This window comes from Rhamphochromis longiceps, linkage group LG18, assembly GCF_057381845.1.
Source record: "Rhamphochromis longiceps isolate RC_006_pf linkage group LG18, R_longiceps_female_GT1.1, whole genome shotgun sequence".
In the NCBI taxonomy this organism is placed as follows: domain Eukaryota; kingdom Metazoa; phylum Chordata; class Actinopteri; order Cichliformes; family Cichlidae; genus Rhamphochromis; species Rhamphochromis longiceps.
In genome coordinates this window covers 651,542-675,838 of record NC_140574.1, presented here as the reverse complement: position 1 = coordinate 675,838, position 24,297 = coordinate 651,542, and the positions used below count along the sequence as shown (strand labels likewise).

At 47.5% G+C, this 24,297-nt stretch overlaps 2 protein-coding genes across 2 annotated transcripts; one reads left to right on the top strand and one right to left on the bottom strand.

Annotated features, from left to right (window-relative positions):
• Positions 1-1,747: 1,747 nt before the first annotated feature.
• Positions 1,748-10,816, top strand: cdyl (chromodomain protein, Y-like). Its single transcript, XM_085388154.1, has 7 exons — positions 1,748-1,952; positions 2,329-3,040; positions 3,365-3,618; positions 3,690-3,862; positions 8,613-8,823; positions 8,907-9,050; positions 9,472-10,816. Exons 1-7 carry the CDS (start codon positions 1,929-1,931, stop codon positions 9,628-9,630), a joined length of 1,677 nt encoding a protein of 558 aa, XP_085244280.1. The 5' UTR covers positions 1,748-1,928; the 3' UTR covers positions 9,631-10,816.
• A 3,735-nt stretch (positions 10,817-14,551) lies between these two features.
• Positions 14,552-23,356, bottom strand: rpp40 (ribonuclease P/MRP 40 subunit). The gene is made up of 8 exons (XM_085388155.1): positions 23,197-23,356; positions 19,751-19,895; positions 19,325-19,393; positions 17,037-17,132; positions 15,456-15,578; positions 15,214-15,379; positions 14,998-15,132; positions 14,552-14,920 (listed from the first exon to the last, which is right to left on the bottom strand). Exons 1-8 carry the CDS (start codon positions 23,314-23,316, stop codon positions 14,722-14,724), a joined length of 1,053 nt encoding a protein of 350 aa, XP_085244281.1. The 5' UTR covers positions 23,317-23,356; the 3' UTR covers positions 14,552-14,721.
• Between the last annotated feature and the right edge of the window lie 941 nt (positions 23,357-24,297).

The following is a 24,297-nucleotide window of genomic DNA, read 5'->3' as shown; positions in this document are numbered from 1 at the left end:
TCCACCACCAGCTCCTTGGTCTTGCTGACGTTCAGCTGGAGGTGGTTGTCCTGGCACCACGATGCCAGATTCTTCACTTCATCCATGTAGGCCGCCTCATCGTTGTTGGAGATGGCACCCAACACCACTGTGTCGTCAGCAAACTTCACAATGGTGTTGGAGCCGTGGGTGGCCACACAGTCTGAAGTGTAGAGGGAGTAGAGCAGCGGCGCATGTAATCTGTAATCTGTAGTGGAATACATTTTTTTTTTTTATATATTCTTTATTTCTACAATATTACCTCATAAAGATGATTACAGGCATTAATTAACACAGTTTACAAGAGAAAAACTAAACAAAACGAGAAGAAAGAAAGAGAAAGAAAAAAAAAAAAAAAAAAGGAAAAAAAATTATATATATATAAAATAAAAGGAGAAAGCTCTGTCGGGAGTAAACAATTAACTAAATTGGTGGTTTCAAGCTTTAAAGAGAAAATTCGGTTTATAGGTATTAACGTATTGGACCCACTTATCCCAGCACAGATGGAACCAGGCCATCCTGTCATTAACATGAGCTGTTACTTCCTCCATCCTATATATCTCTAACGTAATTTCCCACCATAATGACAAAGTCGGTATGTCTTGCGAGGACCATTTCTTTGTTATACATTTCTTACTTGCAACCAATAAAGCTCTTAACAGACATATGTCATTTTTGGACCAGTTCTGCGGTATACAGCCAAAAAAAATTGTCTTCATATCCTGAGGGAATGTACAGTTAAAAATGCCTTGTAATATACCATGAATGTCTTTCCAGTAAGTCCGTAGCACAGGACAGTCCCACATAATATGGGTGTGATGGGCTCCTTGGTATCCACAGTTTCGCCAGCACACGGGAGGATTCCCATCATAGTGAGCCTTTTGACATGGAGTGATAAAGAACCTTATCAGAGTTTTCCATCCGAACTCCCTCCAGCTTTTGGAGGAAGTACTCCTCCATTGCCATTCCCACATCTGAGTCCATTCTTCCCTAGAAATACACATCCCTCCCTCCTTTTCCCGGAATACATTTTTAAAGTAACCTTCCCAACACTGGACATTACTAACGATCACTGATCATACAAGCACACTTTGATCAGTTCGTATAGATCATAATGTTGCGCTCATACAGCTTTCTGTGTTCTTCATGTGACGCTCAGGGTTCAGCTGTGAGTTTCACTGCTGCTGATAAAAGCTGTAAATAAATATATATACAGGTTCTGAATGAAAAGAAAAAACACTTAGAATGGACATTTACATGATCTGCTCCGCTTTGGCTACTGCGATTATGTTTTCATGAATGGTCGGATGGACAACGAATTATGGGACGCCATTTTCTCCTCCCTTTTCATAAAGATGGTCCAGTGTCTCCTCTGCTAAAGGAGGTCATAAAGGAAGCATTGAAGCTTCTTCCCCTAGTGTATGGACAACTGAAAACAGCTCTGACTATGGCTGCAAAACTAAGGAAAACTGACCTTTGGAATCCCAGAGTGGAAAAAAAAAACGTGAAACACACACAGGAAGTACCAAATACTGCACTTCCTCTAGGGTCAGCAGAGGCCCCAGCTGGTTAAATTTTATAGCAGAAATAAACATGTTTCCATTTTTAATTATTTAAATTAGAAACAAATAAAAAGAAAATTACACATCAGTGCATAAAACTGCAATACGTCACTTCCTGTCGTGGTGGGGCTTTTATTTTGAAGGTCATGGTCAGAGTCAGAGCGGAAGCTTGTGAGACGCCACCGTGCTAACAGCTAACACCGGGGTATAGTTACCTGAGCCAACAGGAGCACACACACCTGCAGCTCCGCGCGGATCGACACTCACACATACACACACACACCGTCCCTCATGTTGCTGCGCCCCTGAAGTAGCTTCTTGAAGCTGCCCGTGCACGCGGACATCTCCATGGCGACCGAGGAGCTCTACGAGGTAATGTGAGCTAATGCTAACATGCTAAGCGGCGGAGTTTATGAAGTTAGGAAAGTCGAACAAATTAGGCAGTTATCGACTGATCGAGTCCGAGGCAGACGGTTGGAGAGAAGTCCAGAGAAAAACTACAGCTAGTCGCTAGAGGGGCCGCACGTGAGCACAGTTAGCGCAATGGTAGCTGTCTGTTAGCCTTCCGGTCTCTCCCTGTAACTGTCCTCGCGAGCCTGCTGGGAGCTCACACTTGAAGTGGTCCGTGCCCTCCGGCGGAGGAAGTTTTGATCTGATTAGTGAACAATACCTGTAATACGTCACAATGTGACGTCACCAAAGTAGTGGCGTGATGCTTATTGTGGGCTCCGCCCTCTGTGTCCTCCAGGTGGAGCGGATTGTGGACCGGCGCAGGAACAGGAAAGGTCGGGTCGAGTACCTGGTCAGGTGGCGAGGGTACGGCGCTGAGGGCGACACCTGGGAGCCCGAGAGTCACCTGTCCACGTGCATGGCGTATGTCCACCAGTTCAACCGCCAGCACGCCGAGCGCCACAGAGACGGCGCCTTGCTGCGCTCCACACGCAGCACGCCTAACCTTCACTGGGGCCCCGTCCACAAAGCGCCCTGCAAGCCACATGCCTCTCGCGGCGACGTCGATGCGGACATCCGAAGCGGTTCGGGCGACCATAACCAGGCGAGATCTACTCCGAGCCCAACTCAGTTGCTCCCTGCCAACCCGCCCCGCCCCCTACAGCAGCCGCTGCCGGCTGACAGCTTTGGGCTGATGTCGGCGTCTCCGGCCGGCCCCGCCCGCCGTAGTGTGGACTTGTCAAAAACAGGCATCAAGATCCTGGTCCCAAAGAGCCCAATGAATGGCCGCCCAGACGCCGAGGAGTCGCCCAGCGAGGCGGCACACAGCCTGGAGGCAGGCGAGGCTCAGCTGGTCCCACCAGAGGTCGCTCTGCTGGAGAAACCGCCGTCAGGGATCCAGCTGGGGCCTGGAGAGGAGCGAGCGCGCATGGGGACCCGACCCCGCAGTCAGAACCCACCGCCTCGAGCCCCCATCACGCCAGCTGCCATGCGCTCGCTCAGTGGCAGAGGTGAGTCCCGCCCAGGGGGGGGGGGAAGCATGCTACCGATCAATCAGCCATTACCAAATGGTGTAATCAGTCAGCCGGACCACCAGATCGATCCTTAGACTGATTGATCGGTTACGAGGCGGCGTCACGCTCAGGTGAGAGCAGCTGTGTTTCTAACAGCCAGTAGGAGAGCTCCTTACAGCCTCAGCCTGATAGTGATATATGAGAACCATATTCATTTTACAGTAAACTCCGCCTCCTCCTGGTGATTGGTCGTTGTCCCATGACCTGCTGTTTTGTCTGTGGACAGGAAGTGGGCGTTCTGATGTTCTGCATTCTCTCTAGGAAATTCGCCACTGATTGAGGGCGTCGCCGTTGGTGGGATGTCGGGTCTGCAGAGTGCTGTTGCCGGGGCGACCACGGTGACAGGGAAGCGGCGCCTGGAGGAGCGCTCAGCGTTCGATAAACGGCTTCGCTTCAGCGTGCGTCAGACGGAGAGTGCGTACCGTTACCGTGACATCGTGGTGAAGAAACAAGATGGCTTCACCCACATCTTGCTGTCCACCAAAAGCTCTGACAACAACACGCTCAACCCGGAGGTGAGGCCCCGCCCCTGCGGTCAGACTGCCCCCACATGCCCAGAAATTCACCTCTGTCTCGTCCCTGTCAGGTGATGAAGGAGATCCAGAGCGCCATGGCAACAGCGGCGTCGGACGACAGTAAGCTGGTGCTGCTCGGCGCCGTTGGCAGCGTTTTTTGCTGCGGACTGGACTTCCTGTACTTCATCAGACGCCTGACGGACGACAGGAAGAAGGAGAGCATCAAAATGGCCGAAACCATCAGGTAACACGCGGCAACGCTGAGCGGCGTCTAAGGCTGCAGCCGTTATACAGTAACTCAAACGTACGCCAACGTTTGCTTCGTTTAAACTCTGTAGCGCTCTGTCGTCGGCATGGAAACGTGGCCAAAACCAGACCTGCAGTAGAAACGTATCTGCGAGCAGCTTGAGGGTAAAAGCTATGACATCATTCAGTGGGCTGAATGATGTCATAGCTCGCGCCCGTGTTGTTGTCCAGTCCTCCTGGTTATATCGATTACAGAGCCGAGTGTTTGTGTGCGAGGCAGAAATGATCCGTCTGCAGGTTTCCTCTGACAACAGCCTCGTGTGTAAATACAGATGTTTTTACAGAAACGCAGTAGGCTGCCTTCCTTCATGGTCTCACGTAAAGCTGCAGCTCTTTAGGCCTTAACTGTGGCCCCACCCTCCTCTTCCCTCAGCCTGCCGGATATATTTGGACAACACTCTGTCCCAGTCATGGGTAGGGATGGGTACCGGTATCCGGTGCCATGATGGCACTGGTTCTGACATAAATGGTAGTGACCAGACCGAAAAGCAGCGCACATTTCGGTGCTTTATTTTCCTGAGATGTGACACACTTTAGATTCCAGCCAATCATTTTACGTTTCCGAGGATAGTAGGCGGGGCCAGGTACGTACGTTCTTTTATGCAGAGCTACAGATAAAAAGGCCCAAGGCGAAGCGGTCAAAAGTCTGGCTGTACTTCACAGCAAAAGATGCAAACTCAGCAGCAACAAGTGCTTTAAGCTGATACTGTGATACTGTCAAAGGAGGTAACACCTCGAATCTGATGAAACACCTGGCGACGCATAGCGTTTTGTTAAAAGCCGAGAAATGCGCCGTATTTGATAGCTTGCTGCGAGACCTCGCACCGAGTGCATCTACTGCGGGTGTGGTGCCTGTTATCAGACCCGGAGCAACATCCCCCACAAACCCGAAGAGGAGAGTCCTGGCCCCTAGCCCTGCCAGTGTAGCAGGAATGATGAGGATGATGATGCAGCAGCAGCCGTTCTTCTCTGCGTGAGTAGCTTAATGTTGTTCCTGTGTAATTTACGTTGAGTAGGCTAACCACGTTATTACATTAATGCATGTAAGGTGAACTAGCAAACATCATCATAGCTACATGCTGCTGTCTTCTTGTTTGATGGCAGATGCTCCCTTCACCCTGGCCAAAAAGGCTAAAATGACCAAAGAAAAAGTGGGAAACAGCTGAACATGAGAGGTCTTTGGACAAAGTTTGTGTTTTTTCCATTGTTTAAGCTTCCAGCCAAGAGTGATACCATATATGCCCCATAGCTGCAGAAAAGGCTAACATTGTTATCTTTTTACAAAAAAACAGCTGAACATGAGAGGTTTTTGAACCAATTTTGTGTTCTCCATTCTTTAAGCACCGTTTGAGCACCGTTTAAGCACCGGCACCGTTTCAAAAGTACCGATTTGGCACCGGTATCAGATAAAACCTAAACGATACCCATCCCTAGTCGTGGGATTGTTTCCCACTCACTCCTGCCGCCGGGTTTGGAATAAATATAATAACTTGGGTGGTAGATTCATTCTGATGGATTGTTTGTGTGTTACTGTATCCTCTGTACTGGTGAATAATGGCACTCGAATAGTTCTGTAACTATTTCATCTTCTCTCCTGGTGTAATCGAGTACCTGTCTTATATTCATTTTGTAATTGACCAGAATAGCCAAACGCCTGCATCAGTACAGGCACTGAGTTAGCTGGTAGTCCCAAATAAATCAGAATGCCATCAGTATAGCAGGCTAATCAGTATTCCCCTGAATATTAATACTTTGTCTTAAATGTTGGGCCAATGGTTTGACTGAGAGCCTCCTTTATAACCGCTTTGCTTCACAAAAAATCGATTTTTCAGTATTTCCTGTTATTCAGGTTTTTTTTAAAACTAATATCCTCGACTGTTGTTTTCATTTTATGTTTTTTCTCCAATTGTTTGAAAACTAGGAGCTGGTTTCACAGAAGAGGGGCCTGTAAACTGAAGGCTCTGCCTCAGACTTGTAAATACTTAGATTTATATCTTCTAAAGCAGGGGTGGGGAACTCCAGGCCTCGAGGGCCGCTGTGCTGCACATTTAGATCTCACCCTGGGCCAACTCACCTGAACCACACGATGAGTTCGTTACCAGGCCTCTGGACAACTTTAGGACATGCTGAGGAGGTCATTTAAATCAGCTGTGTTGGATCAAGGACTAAAACCTGCAGGACACCGGCCCTCAGTTCAATTCAACTTTATTTACACAGCACCAAATCACAACAACAGTCGCCTCAAGGTGCTTTATATTGTAAGGCAGACCCTACAATAATACATAACCCTCGAGGAGTTGGACGCCTGTAATCCATCCATCGATGTTTGCTTAATTGAAGGATTGTTATAACAGAGTTATAACAGGATGAAGATGCGTTTGTCATGTTCCCTGTAGTTGAGCTGCTTTTCTTTCCTCATTTTACTTCATCGGGTTTGACAGACCATTAATGTGTGAATGGGTGAATGACTGAATGTAGTGTAAAGCGCTTTGGGGTCCTATGGACTAGAAAAGCGCTATACAAATGCAGGCCATTTACCATTAACATTAAAAGGAAGGACTGGTATCGTGCCAGTAGTAGACCCAGTATACACATGTAAACATTACAGCTGTATAAAACATGAACTCTTTAAATGATCAAGAAAAAGACATGTGCTGACCTCCAGCTGTGGGGCCTTCAGGGGCTCTCTCACCCTCCAATAGGAAGGGCCCTCTAATGGCGTCCAGCCAGTGGCCATTGTTCTAGCAGTGTTGGTGCTCAACTCTGTTTTACTGCCTTACTGCTCGGTCAGCTGCTAAACTCTGTGTCCAGCCGACATTCCTGCTGTTAGCGTTTAAAACTCAGGCTTTCCCCGAAAGGCTTGTTTTTCTGTCTGTGCGCCCTGGCAACTGCCGGCTACGCTCCAATCAAGTCTCCGAGCGTTTGAGCGTCGCTGGTTGAGTCATGGAGCACCATTCCCTCAAACCTCACCAAAACCTCATCTTTGCAAGCAGGGTTTGAAATCCTCTCTTTCCACCCTGCCTTTGCTCCAACATGTTCCCTTTGTCGCGTTGAAACCTCGGGTGCATAATCACGTGCAGGTGTTTCAAGCCCACGTTCCTGCCAGGCTGCCGTGGTCGTGGCGATGGGCTCTTCCCACCTGTAGCTCAGTTGAGTCCAGCTCCAGTCTTTGTGGTAGTAAGCGATCCACTGACTCCAGCGTCGACGGAGGTTCCTCCTCTCGTCCTTCTTTAACCACAGCAAGCCTCTGCCTCGGGCTGTGCCACATGACCACAGTCTCCTGACATAAGACATCCCGATAACCATCTCTGTCCCTAAATGTGCTTTTCCTGTGAACCCCGGGTAGCTCGACATGTGCGGTGTTTCCAGCTGGGTGTCGAGTGTTCTGACTGCGTGAAACGATACATTTTTGAGTCTTTATTCCACGGCGTGCTGCGGGGAGGAGCCTGCTCTGACGTTTGAGTCTGAGGTTTACTTGGAGCGCCTGACGGCTCGTTTTTGCTTCTCGTCCGTAAACTCTGCATCCTCCTGAGAAGAGCTTTGTGGTGTTTGAGTCTGAGGTGGGCACCGGCTTGTGCCATAATGTGCATAGTCCAATTTTCTGGTCCGTGTCAGGCGTTTCATAACCAAACGGTTTCCCTGCTGCAGAGGCGGCCCCCCGTTTAGGACTGAGGTCCTGGGTTTGTGTGGACTGGTCCTTCTGTTTGGAGCTGCCTGGTTCTGCCTCGTCTTCCCTGGTCATGCTGGATTCTCAGCTCCCATGAAAACATTTCGCTGTAAACGGTAGATTTTATGACACCATGAAACAAACGGTAGTGTATAATATGACAGACGTTTTCATTCGGTCATGTGGCACCGCCCTATTTCTCCACGCTTGTCGTTATCCTCTGCGGCCGAGATCTGGTCTCGTAGCTCGTGTTTTATTAGAATATCATCAAAAAGTTGATTTATTTCACCAATTCCATCCAAATTTTCATTTATAGCACGTTAAAAACAATACATGGCTGACAAAGCGCTGAACAACAGAAATATGGAAGGTACGATAAGAATAATAAACACGACAAATACCAATAATAATAACAAGCTGGGCTCTCGTCACACCTGCGCGGCGCCACAGACTGCTCGAGCCACGCCGCGTTGCTGCGTCATTCAGGCAAAAGGAGCCCAGCTATGTATCGAGAGCTGCTCATGCTCAGACTGTTCAGTTGGCCACGATTCCTGAAAACACTTTGTTTGTATTGGTCTTCAGTAATATTCACGATAAGATGCTGAATCTGGGGTTTTCATTGGCTGAGAGAAGGAAACACCTGAAATATGTCAGTCTGTGTGGACTGGACGTAAACATCTTTCACTTTTTCAATGGAGTTGGTGAAATCAACTTTTTGATGATATTCTAATGTTATGACCAGCACCTGTATTTCCTGCTGCTCGTTCCTCTTGAAGCCCTTTTACCTGGAACGCCGGGGATGCGCTCTGCTGTGCCGCCATCCCACGGCAGTGCTGACGTCAGCTGTTAACAGTAATTAACATCTACACTGTCAGAGCAAAGAGAGTCATTGATAAACTGGAACCTTTTATTGTGAAAAGCCCATGTTTTTGTGCTTGTTTGTTCTGATTCCTCGATGGAATAATCGCTGCATCGGTGAGCTGGGCGCTTTGACCTCTGACCCTTGTGCCCTCTTTCTCAGGACCTTCATCAACACCTTCATCCAGTTCAGGAAACCCATCGTGGCGGCAGTGAACGGGCCGGCCATTGGCCTCGGCGCCGCCATTCTGCCACTGTGTGATGTGGTGTGGGCCAATGAGAAGGCGTGGTTCCAAACACCGTACACAGCGTACGGCCAGACGCCCGACGCCTGCTCCTCCTTCTCCTTCCCTCGCATCATGGGGCTCGCTGCGGTCAGTCAGCTGCTTCCTGCACTGTTAAATGTCCTGCATGGTTTGCCTCGCAACTCCTCCTCACTTCCTGTGCTGTGTTTCAGGCAAACGAGCTGCTGCTCAGCGGTAGGAAGCTGACAGCTCAGGAGGCGTGTCTTAAAGGGCTGGTATCTCAGGTGCTGTGGCCGGGGACCTTCACACAGGAAGTGATGCTGCGGATTAAAGAGCTGGTCGCCGTTGACTCACTGGTCAGTTCCTATCTCTCTTTCTCACACACACACACATACACACACGTTTCCAAGGTTACTGTATTGATTCCTGATCAGATCTGGTCCTGATTATTTAAAGCCTCCAAACAGGTTATGTGGTGGGGCTAAGGTCAAAGGTCAGCACTGAAGCGTCTGCGGTGAAATGTCACAGTGATGCGTTTCACCCCGACGTCAGACGCTGACCCTCATCAGGTGGCCTAAAACTCAAGGTGGGCGGGGTCAGCCGTGGGCTTTTTAAAAAGGGGGCCAGGCTGGTGTGGTGGTGCACACCCACCCACAGGTGCTGTCCTCTGTGACTGATGTCACCTACACTCAGATCACAGATTAGTACACAAACTCATTGATCTACTTGCTCCAGTCACAGACTCTGTCCTTCGTGGTGTCACTTCCTGTCCTGCAGGTCCTGCGGGAGTCCAAGGCCCTAATGAGGAACACGAGTCGCAGTGCTCTGGAGCAAGCTAACGAGCGCGAGTGTGAAGCCCTGAAGAGGGTCTGGGGCTCCTCACAGGGAACTGACGCCATCTTGCAGTACCTGCAGAGGAGGACCGAGCTCTGCTAGGACCACAACTGGAACTGTGACCAGGACTTGGAGCGCTGACTGAAGCGTGGCGGATTCTGCGAAAGACGCCAACATGTCCGACTGAGGACGGTGCCTCCTCTGCTCTCTGTAAACTAGCCGCAGAAGGTTAGCTGGCTTGGATCCAACTCCGCTGACGGTCATCCTGTCATGGATCTCTATGCTCCTCCCACTGTACTGCGTGTTAAATGCTCTGTTTACCTCCTGTTTCTAAGCTCCGCCTCCTCATGACATCATGCCATCGGACTGGACAGAAAGATAATAAACATGGCAATCAGACTGTGAGGGCTATAGTTTGTGCATAATTACCCCCAACTTACCCCCGTGCCAGCTGTCAGCTCATGACGAAGGATTGGTTTTGTTTATTATGGTGCTAACCGATGTTAGCAGGCACTAAAAGAAGGTAAAGGTTGCAAATGGAAGCTAACAGGAGCACATGGATGCTAAAAAGTCCTAACAGGAGCTAACGTAGTCTAATAAAAGCTAATAGATGCTAACAGAAGCTAGCAGCATCTACAGAGCATGATAATGATCAGACATAGTTTATTTTCCAGTTAGCAGGAATCTGGCAAGGACAAAGTGATGCTTGTATTTGGCCTCAGTTGGCTCCTTGTGGAAGCCAGCCTGTGACGGGTGGGGTTACCCAGTGATGGGGAGAGCACGGAGACAAACTGGGCGTTTTAGGAAATTTTAAACGTTTCAGTTCAAACTTAAATTTAGCCTGACAGACCAAACTGAGGGCTCTCCCGACCGCAGAAGCCTTACTGTCTTCCTCAGGGCTCAGCTTGGCTAACAGGTTCGCTGCTTCTAGCCTGTATGCTAATTAAAGCTAAGCTAACAGATTTCCTGCGGCCAGCTTTCATGCTAAGCTAAGCTAGGCTAACAGACTGATGGGACCTATATGTGGGACTGTCTCCTTACCTGAGGTTGTGTTTACCTGGGGTCATGCGGGGTCAGGGTTAACCCTAAATAAAGTGTTTCTGTCCCTGACTTTGACCCTGGGGTCAAGATGTTGTGTTGCAGCGCGCTCTTCTAGACTGTTTAGCCTGCAGGGGGCGCATATAGGTGCTACAGCGATGAATTGTGGGTAAATGGTGACCTCTGGCCGGTGGGCTGACTGTCTCAGGGTCTCCGTGTTTCTTTGCCAGAATAAACTCAGAATGTGTCACATGATGCTGTCTGGCTCTGTTTGTTACCTGAAATCAGCACAGACTGTAAACAGAGAGGGCCATGACCCTCAGCAGGGGTGCCTCTTCCATGAGAAAAGGACTTTTGACCTCAGTCAACTCACGGTGTGGTCCAAAAAGTCCATCCTTTTTTCTGTACTTATGGCATGTCTGAGCCTCCTTTCCTTGATCTAGGCAAAAATATCATTGAGGTCAAGGAAAGAAGGCTAGGAGAGTTGATAAGGAGTTAGGAAAGGATTGCTAAGAATCTGAACAACCTCCCAGCGTGGTGTTGGTCTGTTTCCTGAAGGCGCTTTAAAGAGAGCAGCCTCTGAGGAATACCAGTTACAAACAGCGTTAACGGTAAAAAGCTCAGAGACTTTCAGGAGAATAGTTATGTCACATTGTGTTTGTTCATAAACCTGCTGCTAATCAAACTGAGGCAGACTGACTGTGTCATTTAAAGGCTGCATGAGAATCCTCTGCAGGATGAACAGGTGAGTTTGCTGCACTGTGATGGGTTTACACACACACTCTTTGGCATCGAGCTAGCACTACAGAAGAGGAGCAACGCTGTCAGCTCATTTCTATTAGCTGACACTTATCAGCTCAACAAACATGCAGTTTGTCTCACAGTGTGTTGCAGCTAAAGGTCCAGCTGCTGTATTTGACAGGGAGAGAAAAGACAAAGCTACGTTCACTCAGAGGTGGAGACAGATTAGAAGGACAGGAGAGGAAGAAGGACGCTCATTTAAAGCTCACATGGAAGTCCTCGTGGTTTTAAATCTGTCACATTGGCTGTATCCCAATTCAGGGTCTGCAGCCTTATCAGTCCACAAGGGCCGCGTACTCAAAGACCGCTAAGGCCGGAAGTGCGAGGCTTGTGAAATGGGATGGTCTAGCCTCCGTCGCTGCCCAGGTTGCCTAGCAACCATGATACTAACAGCTGGAAACGTTTCATACAGCTGTGTTTAACAGAAATGAAGGAGAACATCTTTTGTTCATTTGTTTGGGCCAGGAGTACCAAAAACAATTAAATAGCCCATTAAATAATTAAATGTTTAAGTAATGAATTAAAAAGGAAAGAAATAATGTAATATTTTAAATGAAATGAATGGGCATTTAATTCATAATATATGTATTTAATGAAATATTTAATTTATTTTGGCACTCCTGGTCCTCCATACTGACGAAGCGATTCATTGACCACCAAATGTATACCGTCTGGGAAGAAGACAAAGAGTGTGCTATCAGTGTGGAGGATGGAAATCAGCCAGGACAACTACAACTTAGGCAACACAATATACATGATATACATATATGTACACACGGTTCAGGGGAGGCTGACACACCTGAGCTCTGTCACCTGGTCATGGCTCCCTGATAAAAGCTGTGCTAGGACCTGAGCTAGCCGGTGTGTGTGCTACAAGCAGTGAAACAGTGCAAATAAAAACACGTGCGACTGCAAACACTGTTGGTGTCGCTCCATCAGCTCCAACACGTATCAAGCACAGAATAAACAGACTGAAGTTTGTATTCCATCTGTCATCATTGTGTTAATGTAGCACAGGGTTCAGCTAGCTGCACAGAAACCTCCAAAGAACTACTTTGTTACTCTGAGTACATTTCAGAGCCAGTACTTTTATACTTTTGAGTAAAGAAGTTGAATCTGTACTTTTATTGGAGTAATTTTTAACAGCAGTATTTGTACTTCTACTAAAGTACACAATGTCTGTACTTTTACCAGCTCTGCATGGCTAATTACTAAAGATCAGCTGCCTGAAGGATGAACGAGACGTAGGACGTGCGATTCGTAGGACTGGGGTCTGAAAGGATCAAAGTTCCTTCAGGTACTGTCTGAATATCAGGCACACAGCAGGCTGGAGACTCACTGGCATCGCAGTCGACACTGCGCCGGTGTCATGGTACTTGGGTGATACTTGGGTTGCTGCCTTCTTATATATGTTCCCTGCTTGTAATGAAACATGCTGGTCGGTATTCTCTTCGTCCGCATGGTTACTTGTTGCTTTCTGTTCCATTTGCCCGAACTGAACTTGGTAAAAGAGCTTTTGTCCATTTAGCACCCTCGGCCTGGAACAAACTGCAGAAGGAAAATGACTGAATTCATTTCATTAAGTGATTTTAAATCTAAACTACGAATCCTTGAGGCCAAGTCCATAACATGCAACTGTTTCAATTAGATTGATTGTCATTTTAACTGACTTTTTATTTTATTTGAATTTTATTGAATTTTATTTTTATTTTATTTGTATTCTTTCACTTATTGTTGCATGTGTGTTGTTGCTGCCTGTGTTTGAGTAATTTCTGTAACTGTGAGACATCTGCTGCTGCCTATCTTGGCCAGGTCTCCCTTGAAAAAGAGGTTTTTAATCTCAATGGGATCTTCCTGGTTAAATAAAGGTTAATAAATAAATAAATAAATAATGGTCTGCGGTGGGTGGCTGGAATTTCCATAAGGCTCCTGAACTGACCTGGGATCCGCCCCTGGGCGGGGCCAACTCCAGCTCCTGCACACCTGGGGCCTATTGCAGGCAATCAAGTCAGAGGGATTTAAACCACACGTTGATGTTCATTCACTGCCAGTTCGTCATCAACACATGTTGGTAACAGGCCTTATACTTCAAGTTCTTGCTGTGATCTATCTTGTTAACACGACTCTCTTGTGCTGCAGTTGCTGTATTCATCTTGGCTCACGCTCCACCTCCGGACTCAGGATACCAAGCAATCATTCTGAAAATCTCTCTGTGCCTCACCTGCCTGCCCTCACACTCCATCTGAAGCCCCGGATCTCAGGCCAGCCTTTCCACGCCACTCAGCCTCCCCTGGATTCTCATCACCCCCCTCTCAACACTCCATGTCCCTTACTGCAAGTGAGAATTGCTACTCTTACAACTGGCCACTTCAGAGCTGCCTCCACCACCTCCCTAACTCCTCTATCTTCTCTCTTCAGTGTGACTGTTCCCTGCTCAGCTCCACTCCGCATCTCAGGCCTCATTCCCTCGCCCTAGCCACGTTCCCCAGGCCACGCCTCGTCAAACTCCACGTCTTATTGTTTTTTTTGTCTTTGCTACGTTTTCTTTTTTGCACTTAAACCTAATAAATTGTTACATCATCTGCTGTCTCTGCTCTGGGTTTCTGCACCTGAGTCCTGTTCAGTACAGGCCACTCGGCCCCGTGTAACGAGGTGTAACGGCCGGTGTAACGAGGGTCGCATTTAAGAGTTTGATGATCACGTGACTTTGTTTTCTGCCATGAGCAGAATGGAGGAACGACGCTGCTCGTGAGCACAGGCGGTGCTTCCGCCCAAGTTTGGCTGATTGCTTCTTTTGACCTGAATACATCCTCATGTTCTGATTCTGCGTTAGTAGTTTTGTATTGTGACTGTTATTTGGAGCTCCTACTGTCCTCGCCATCTGTCTCCGTGTTCTGTTATCCTGTGTCCTCAGCCACGTCCCCGTTTTATTCTCAGTCTGTCTCGTATGTTTCACGTTCAGTTGCGCTTTCCTCTCATTACTCTGAGGGTAAGCGGCGTTCCCAGCTGTTTCCCATTCTCTCGTCATCCTCTGCGAATATTGTCCGAGTCTCTCGCTGTTCCTTGCTACACAGCCGTTGTCATGGCGAACTTCTTTCTTACTTTTGTGGTGCATTGTTCAGTTGTGATGCGTTGTCAGCTACACAGGAAGTGGTCAATAACCTGTTGCCAAAGACTAATCAGAAACCCCCCAGACACAATGACATCAGACTGACTTTATTCAAGCACATTTTATCGACACGTTTCTCAGGGTCTCAGAGTGGGCGTGGCCTCAGCTCAGCTTATTTAATCAAAACGTTTCTACAACGAAACCAATCAGAGTAAATTCTGCCCGCGCACAGGTACGCAGGTGCGTCAGGGCGGGCAGACGTCATGTGCTCCCGTGGCGAGGTGGAGCTGGTAGGTGTGGTCGTGGAACATCATCAGCGTGTAGAAGTTCTCTCCGCCCCTCAGGAAGCCGTGCTCGTGGTTGCTCCAGGATACCGGACTGTCAGCAAACCCGCGAACCGTCATGGACACCCAGGACGCCAGCCGAGGCTGCTCCACGTAACGTCTGTGGGACAGGTGAGCACAGGTGAGTCAGAACAGTCTGACAGAGGGCAGAGGTCACAGAGTCTGACAGGTGATCACCTAAGCTCCTGCAGCAGACGGTGGATGTCGTGTGGCAGCAGCATCCCGCTCACGGACACGCTCAGAGCGTGGCGATGTATCGTGTTCGGTTCGGGACAGACAAACGACGACAGGAAGCTGCCGGACGAGTTCTCGCTGACACCACAGAAGAAGAACTGTCAACATTGAAAACGTGACACAGCAGCGATGATGTCATAGCCCATCAGGAGGTCTCACCAGCTGATGCCAGCGTCAACGGCTCCTAGCCACTCCAGGAAACTGTGAGGGTCACATGACCGGGGGGCGGGGCAGGAGAGGTCCGTCAAAACGCTGCAGTTGACCTCCGGTCTGTGCTGCGACCAATCACATCGAGACAGGAGGGGCTGAAGAGAGGCCCCGCCCCCTGAAGAACACAGAACTGTGAGCAGAGTATTGTGGGAAACACACGGCAGGCTAACCTTGGTGATGAGGTCACTCACCTGGATGATGTGATAACAGGAAGTCTGTCTGCAGCTGAAGGCGGGACTTAAGACCTGTGAGGAGCCTCAGGTAGCTCCGCCTACCAGGAGCCATGCTGCTGTCAGTTAGATCCACAGATACCACTGCAGCAGACAGAGTAATCAGATTACAGGTGAGCAGTAATGAAATTATATGCTAATCAATAATATGTAATAGGGCTGCTCAATTAATCGAATTTTAATCACGATTACGATCTGGGCTTTCAACGATCATTAAAAATGACTGAGCCGATTATTAGCCCCTCCCTCATTTATCCGCGACACCTTAAAGGCCGGTCCGTGAAAATATTGTCGAGCATAAACCGTCCGTGGCGCAAAAAAGGTTGGAGACCGCTGATTAAGAGGACCCGAGGGAAGCTCGGAAAGCTAAGCAGAAGTTATTTGGAGAGGAGAGTGACTGCCGTTGGTTGAAAAGAGAGTTTAAAAAAAAAAACTTCAGTGGTGTTGCACACTATTTTATATTATTTTCTAAAGTCATTGTTAACCCTTTAAAGCCGGTCAGAGCAGCACGCTCCGTTTTGTGTAACTATTTTTAAATCCCTGTAGAACCTGAACCGTGTAAGCTAGCGCAATAATTTGTTTTGCATATGAAACCGGAGGAGTTGTACTTACATCTGATGTCATCAGCTTGTCCTCGGTCACGGTTTCCTTTCACATAAAGCTTTGCAAAAATTGCATAAAAAGCTCTTGCAGCAACAAAAACATAATATTCCAGAAACACGCTTTGCCGATCCGATCAGCTGTTCGTAACACTTCCCACATTGAAACAGACGTCAGCGCGAACTATTGCATGTCCGCCATTTCCTGGCCGAAACCGGAAGTGACGTCATTTTCGCGGAAATTGTAGTTTTTTTACTTGTAGGCCTTAAAAGCCTATACTGGTGTTTTTATAAGTCATGTTTGACTTTTCTGAATAGTTGCTGGGATGCTTAGAACTCAAATTGCACTGCTGGAAATAGTTTATTTTGATGCACCTGCTGTTTTCTTTGCAAATTTGCATCATAGGATTGTTTTTTCGTTTTTCCTGCAGTATATAAAAATTAATGTATCTCCAAAATAAAACTATGAAGACACTCAAAATAAATTTCCTGTTGTTGTAAACTATTTTTTGCAACTTTTTTGTATTTAAAGTTTTGAGGGATAAGCCTCTTAAATTTCTCCAAGTAGAAAAAAACCAAAAACGATTTTCAATTTTTTTGTAGTTTATTGCACTTTTTTGCAATTAATGTAGTTACTATGGACTTAATGCAGACATATTATTAAAATATGGGCTATAACAGTTGCATAGCAAATTGAAATGCTCCCACCAATGGCACTACAACATGTAAAAATATAATATAAGCTCTGGCAGACTTGGTTCTATAGTAGGTCTTAAAGGGTCTATAGTAGGTCTTAAATATCGTCAAATAATCGAGATCTCAATTTCAGTGAAAATAATCGTGATTATCATTTTTGCCATAATCGAGCAGCCCTAATATGTAATGTAATCCGATTACAATATCGTTTCAGAGTAATGAGACTACAAACGGGAAGAGGACAGACCGAATCTGGTGGCAGTTCTGTGCTTGAATCTGGACGGTTTCCCCTCGAAGCCCAAAATCTCAAACGAGTCTTTATCCAGAGAGAGGGTCAGGTGACCTGCAGACACACGGCATACTTTAAGCAGGAAACAGGAAGTGATGTCACATCCCTGCAGCAGACAGTTTTCTGTGTCAACTAAAACATGCTGAGCTGATTACCATCAGTCAGTAATTGGATTACCATTTACAGGTTACTGATCGAGTCACACCTGTCGCTCCCTTTAGACCGCCACACTGCGATTCTGTGGTCACGGTGTTCTGGGAATCCATCCTACCTGACAAACCATCCTACCTGTTGTTTCTACGCAATGCTCAACACGAAATTCAGTGGCGAACCGTCCTACCTTTGTGAATACAAGCTACAAACATACTCTGATGGGTAAAATTATGTGCCAAACCGTCCTACCTTTGTGAATGTGATGTACAAGCATACTTTAACAGCTATAATTCAGTGGCGAACCATCTTACCTTTGTTAATAAGAGCTAGAAACATACTCTGACGGGTATAAATACGTGTAAAACCATGCTACCTTTATGAATGTGAGCTACAAGCATACTCTGATGGGCAAAGTTAAGTGGCAAACCGTCATACCTACTTACATTTGTGCTGGAATTACTGTGTGACAGCAGAAATGTGCATAAACTACTTACGGTAGGACGTTTTGCCAAAGTAGGACGTTTTGTCAGAACAACGGCTTTATGGCGGTACGCACTAACAGAACAATACAGCAACTTCCTTTAAAAGGCGGAGTCAGGCACCTGCCGAGGTCACAGGTTACAGAAAAAGCAACGTGTTGTCATTGAGTCGGAGGAAAGGCCAGATTAAAGATGGCGGCTCATTAAAATGTAATCCATTTTTGTTTTGCTCGCTGCCATGTTGTCATTGCATCACCGATTACATCACCAGGATGTTAGAGGACGGCGCCCTGGCTCTAAATCAGCAGTCACGCTAATTACTCAGGAAAATGGCAGCAGGTGACGGCGACAGGTGACCAATGACAGCTCTCGAGCCAGTGAGGAGGCGGAGTCAGAACACTCTTATATCTGGTCTTTGTCTGAAAATGACCAAAGACCAGGAGAACGACAGAACTTTGGAGAGCTGCAGTTCAATCGTCGGCTCACTGAGCGGCTCCTCCACAACAGGAGGGAGTACAGCAAACGGTGACGGCGGCTGAAGGTGGAGGTGCTGATGGATGCCTGGACTCCTGGTTGTGCTTCAGTAAGAAACTGTTTATGATGGAGTAACGTGTGTGAGAAAGCGTTAAACCATCGTACAGTGCTGGATGATTGGTGTGCTCGGCCCGCCTCGCAGCGTGCAGCTACGTCTCTGCTAACAGGGCGGTGTGGGAGGGCTTTATCACCCAACGAGGAACAAACCCATCAAAGACGGCGGCGCACTCCGCCTCTCCTGCACACCGCCCTCCACAAACCCGAACACGAACCGCACCACCTGCCAAGCGACCAATCTGCCGCCATCAGGGAAACCTGAAACCTGCATCAGTCAGCGGGCAGATGAGACTCCATCTTCATCTCACCAGCGAGATCTTTCACTGGCCAATCAGCACGCAGCATTCCTGTGAGCAGTTCTGTCACATATCATGGAGTCCAGAAGGTCAGAGGTTCTCGTCAAATCAGGATCAACTACAATCTCCTGCAGATCTCCGCGGCTGAGAGGAGGGGGGTCTTTCATCAAACATCTGTTCTTCTGAACCGTTACAGAGGTGGGCGGAGCAATCCTGTTTGGAAGTTCATCCTGCTCCCTGACGACTCTGCAGCTTTCTTCAGCAGCTTCTTGTAGTACAGCTGTTGTAACCGTAGCGATACGCACAGATCCAACAAGCCAATCAGTGATTTCAAATCTTTATGTTATGACATCACATGGCTGACAGACACCGTGTGATTTAAAAACGCCACAGCATCCCGCCTCCACGCTCGAAAACACTTTGTTCCAGCTCTGCTCAGGTTCTCCTCTGGATCTTCCTGTCGCCACAAAGATGTGAAAAACCTGCCGCTTCGGTCTGATGTCACTTCCTGTAACGCTCCGCCTTCGCAGACAGACATTTACGAATGTAAAGACGAAGTTTGTCGTTTTCCTGGAGGAACCATTTCTGCGACGCCTCTGAACGAGGAGCATGTGTCCGCGTGAGCGCGCCCACTGTCTCAGTTTACCGTTTCGCCCCGTGACGATGACGTTCACTGTTAATGGGAGTGTTGGAAATAAAGGTTGGTTTACAAAAAAAGAAACGTTACCGTTTGGCATCAGTGCGACGCAGGTATCTTCATCGATGCGAGTCCTGTAGGACAGACCGAACACGGCACCTGAAATACAGACAGTCACGCAGTGAGGTCGTGGACAGGTGAGGGCGTGGACAGGTGAGGGCGTGGACAGGTGAGGGCGTGGACAGGTGAGGGCCTGTGTATGCGAGTCTGTTGCTATGGGTAGATATAAATTAGAGTTCAGAGCTGAAACTCAGAGACGGACGTCACAATAACTTGGTGACGATGACGTGATTCATATTTCTGCTCCTCTGGATTAACATGGAGCCTGTGCTCTTTATTCACCCGTTGCCATGGCAAAATTACAGAACTGACTCTGATCAGCTGTTTGGGAACCTTAGAGGCTTCTTTTCAAACTCTCTTCCTGGAATGGAGCTCAGGTGCGCACAGGTGTGTTACCGTGGTACACGGCCGTCTCCAAGAAGTGTCGGTCCAACAGCTCGTACACCGGCAGCTTCCTGATCAGGTAGAAGCTGCTGAAGTTGTTCAACACGGAGTCCAGGTGAGAGGGGGCGGAGCTACACTCAGGAAGCAGCACAGACACCTGCACAGTTGAAACAGCTGATGGTTAAAATCAAATATTTCAATTCATTCAGATTTTTTGTATTCAAAGCAGAAACGATGAGTGTAGCAGCGCAGTGTCAGGCGCACACGGTTGGATTGAAACATGTTTCCTCACCTCACCCAGCCCTGACCTCAGGTGACCTCAGAGTCAGCCGGGTTTCTGTACTCTGAAGATGCTTCACTTACTGCTACCTGGGGTTTATCACCATTGTCAGGTTTATATTATTGGATTGTCAATTATGCTTAGAAATATCTAATCATACATGCTTAGTTTTATAATCAACGTCATGTTGGTAGAGGTTTGATCCTCAGGAGTCTGCAAAGACTTTGTGTGCGTGTTCTGGCATTCACACTCACATCCTGGGGTCATGGGAAGAGGTCGTATCTTCTCTCGTTGATATATGGTGTAGCAAACACATCTATGTCTGTTTTAGGCGAAGTGCCTTTTGTTTAGATGAACTGCTGGACTTCCAGACCAGCAGGTTTAGGGAAGTCGTTTATGGGGTCACACTCTGACACACACGCGCACACACAATCAATCAATCAATCAATCAATCAATCAGTCTTTATTTATAAAGCACCTTTCATACAAAAAATGTAGCACAAAGTGCTTTACATAGTTAAAAGCAGCCCACCCCACCCTCCAACTCACTCCCCACACTCTCATTAACATAAATGATGTGAATACACACATACCACCCACACACACGCACACTTAAAGAGTAAAAATTGGGCTGGGCTCGCATGAGCCAAGTGAGGAAACACTATAACAGGGAGCCGTCTGCACCGGGAGCCGGTCACAGACCGCAGCCTCCAGGCTGGGCACACAGCAGGAGGGAGGCCAAGGAGCCCCCCAACCAGGCTGAGAGGACCCCAGAGACCCAGCAGCCACGGTCAATAACAGCCCCGGTGCAGAGAGCGCCCTCTGAGGAAACACTGGAGATATGACACAATAGGATATATACAGGGTAAAACGATAAAATAAATAAGAACGGGATACAATATAAATATAAATAGAGTAAGAAGATTAAAAAATGAATAAGAATAAAATCAAGAAATATTAGGTAAAGCCTAAATTAATAATAGAATAACAGGATAGAATAAATAAGCATAAAATAAATAAACGCTAAGTAAAAGCTAAATTAAAAAGGTGGGTCTTGAGCCTGTTCTTAAAAACATGTACGTTCTCTGCGGCCCTGAGCTCCTCCGGCAGGCTGTTCCACAGACGAGGACCATACCACTGAAAAGCTGCCTCTCCGTGAGTATGTGTCCTGACTTTAGGGACAATCAAAAGGCCAGTACCAGAGGACCTCAGGGTCCGCGAGGGTTCGTATGGTACTCTTTGTGTTACGAGGTAGAGGACGAGAGCGACTGGGGTCAAGCGAAGCGTTTGTCGTGGTTCTCTCCCTCATGCATGAGTAACACGAAGAACTTTGCCTACTCGTGTCTTGCTTTGCTGTGTAGTAGGATTGTCTTGAACGTTCCTGCAAATAGGTTTATGCTACAAACCTATCAACCATGGTAAGTGATGCTGTACGCAGGGGTACTCCAGGAAGCAGGTTGGTTAATTGGTTTAGTTTGATTATTGTGACATCGACTCATTGAATCTGTTTTAAATGTATTTTGATTCTCAGCTTAAAGCTCACAAAACTACTTCAACACCAGCAAACAGCAGGTACACGCATTCCACACAAAGACGTAAACACAGAGCGTGGATCGTTCACAGATTCTGCAGGTTTCCTCACGCTGAGCTAAACTGACTGAACCAGCAGCCAAAGAAGATCCAAAGTACGCTTCAAACATCCTCATTCATCCCCTCGGACTTGGGCTCTGACTTCCTGCACAGCTCTCTCCCTCTCAGTGTGCTCACAGACCACCCGAGCTGCTCCCACAGGTGCTGGGTGGGGTTGAGGTCAGGACTGCAGATCCATAGTCTCCACTCAAAAATCAGTTTCTGTTTCAGAGCTCCTCACAGCACAGAAACAGCTTTAGTGACGGATACAAATCATTTGACCTTTCCCAGGACGTTCCAAGCACCGTTTAAGCACCGTTTCAAAAGTACCGGTTTGGCACCGGTATCAGATAAAACCTAAAAGATACCATCCCTACTGCTGCTGCACCCACACACTGAGGCCTGCTACACACACACACACACACACACACTGAGCCCTGCTACACAAACACACACACACACTGAGGCCTGCTACACACACACACACACACACACACACACACTGAGGCCTGCTACACAAACACACACACACACACACTGAGCCCTGCTACACACACACACACACACACACACACACACACTGAGCCCTGCTACACACACACACACACACACACACACACACACACACACACACACACTGAGCCCTGCTACACAAACACACACACACACACACTGAGCCCTGCTACACACACACACACACACACACACACACACACACACACTGAGCCCTGCTACACACACACACACACACACACACACACTGAGCCCTGCTACACACACACACACACACACACACACACTGAGCCCTGCTACACACACACACACACACACACACACACACAGAGCCCTGCTACACACACACACACACACACACACACACTGAGCCCTGCTACACACACACACACACACACACACACACACACACTGAGCCCTGCTACACACACACACACACACACACACACACACACTGAGCCCTGCTACACACACACACACACACACACACTGAGCCCTGCTACACACACACACACACACACACACACACACACACACACACACACAGAGCCCTGCTACACACACACACACACACACACACACACTGAGCCCTGCTACACACACACACACACACACACACACACACAGAGCCCTGCTACACACACACACACACACACACACACACTGAGCCCTGCTACACACACACACACACACACACACACTGAGCCCTGCTACACACACACACACACACACTGAGCCCTGCTACACACACACACACTGAGCCTTGCTACACACACACACACACACACACACACACACACTCTGAGCCCTGCTACACACACACACACACACACACACACACACACACACACACACACACTGAGCCTTGCTACACACACACACACACACACACACACACACACACACTGAGCCCTGCTCTACCCGTGACTGCTCTCCTTGCACTCCATCAAATGAACATGAAGCCGTCCGCGAGCCCACCGCTGTGAAGCTAACGGCTCGGAGGTGAAAGGTCAGAGGTGAATGGTGAGAGCGTCACCTGGTGGTTGAAGTGCAACTGCTGCACCTGCGCGCTGATCCGGTTCTTCGGGTCCAAGAAGCTGGAGCTCTCCGAGACCAACAGAGTCCGCGGAGTCCGGTCCAGCTCCGAGGACGTCATTTTCTTCGGCTGCGAGTTAACTGCACGTGTTTCCGGCCGCGGCTTTTCAGCTTAGAAGTTTCCGGTAGCGAACCGGAAATGTTCGTTGATTTTATTTTGGAGGATATTCCGGTGTTCAGACTTTTTTTTTTAATGAACTTTATTTATAAACAACAGCATAACATACAAGGCACCATTATTAATTCAAATATCCTCGGCTGAGCGCTACAACGAGAAAAGAAAACAATAAACACAAAGCCAAAAAGAGTTGACAAAAAACGAAAGAACAGTCATTGAAGGAAACCAAAGGCACAAATAATATGAACAAAAAAGGGCAATCATGATCATTAAATAGGGAGGCTTCTTTTGAACATGGATTAAACTTATTAAATAATACAACACGTTTATGAGCTTTCTTGTTATTCACAAGTTTCTCAGCCATCTGTTTATACATGGTTTAGCTTCAAAGTATCTGCATTTGTGAATAATTTTTTTTCCCAGTAACAAAACCGTCCTAATCATCAAGTCAAAATCTGCATTCTCAGCAAGTATTCCAGATTTTATTACCGTCACCGTCAAATGTGGTAACTGAATTCTCCTGGACTGTAGCCAGCTCCACATGTCAGTCCAGAAGTGCACTGATTCACAGTAGAAAAACAAGTGATCCAGACTTTCAACATCATCTTCACAAAATGCGCAGGTGTTCACGTCTAAGTTAAATTTCCGTCTTAAGAATTCATTGGTTGGATAAACCTCATTAATGATTTTAAAGTGAATCTCTTTAACTTTAGGGGAAAGAGGAAGTGAGATATACTTTTTTCTTATCGCCTTAACCTCCATGGTCTCAAATTCTTTATGAATATAATTTCTTTTAACTGGATTAGGGCAAACTTCATTTATCAAAATATTCCTGATCACCTTGTTTGTAAACCTGCTGTCACCAAATTCAACTCCAGCTATGCAGAGCTGCCTCAGTCAAGGAGAAATTTTAGAGTGCACAAT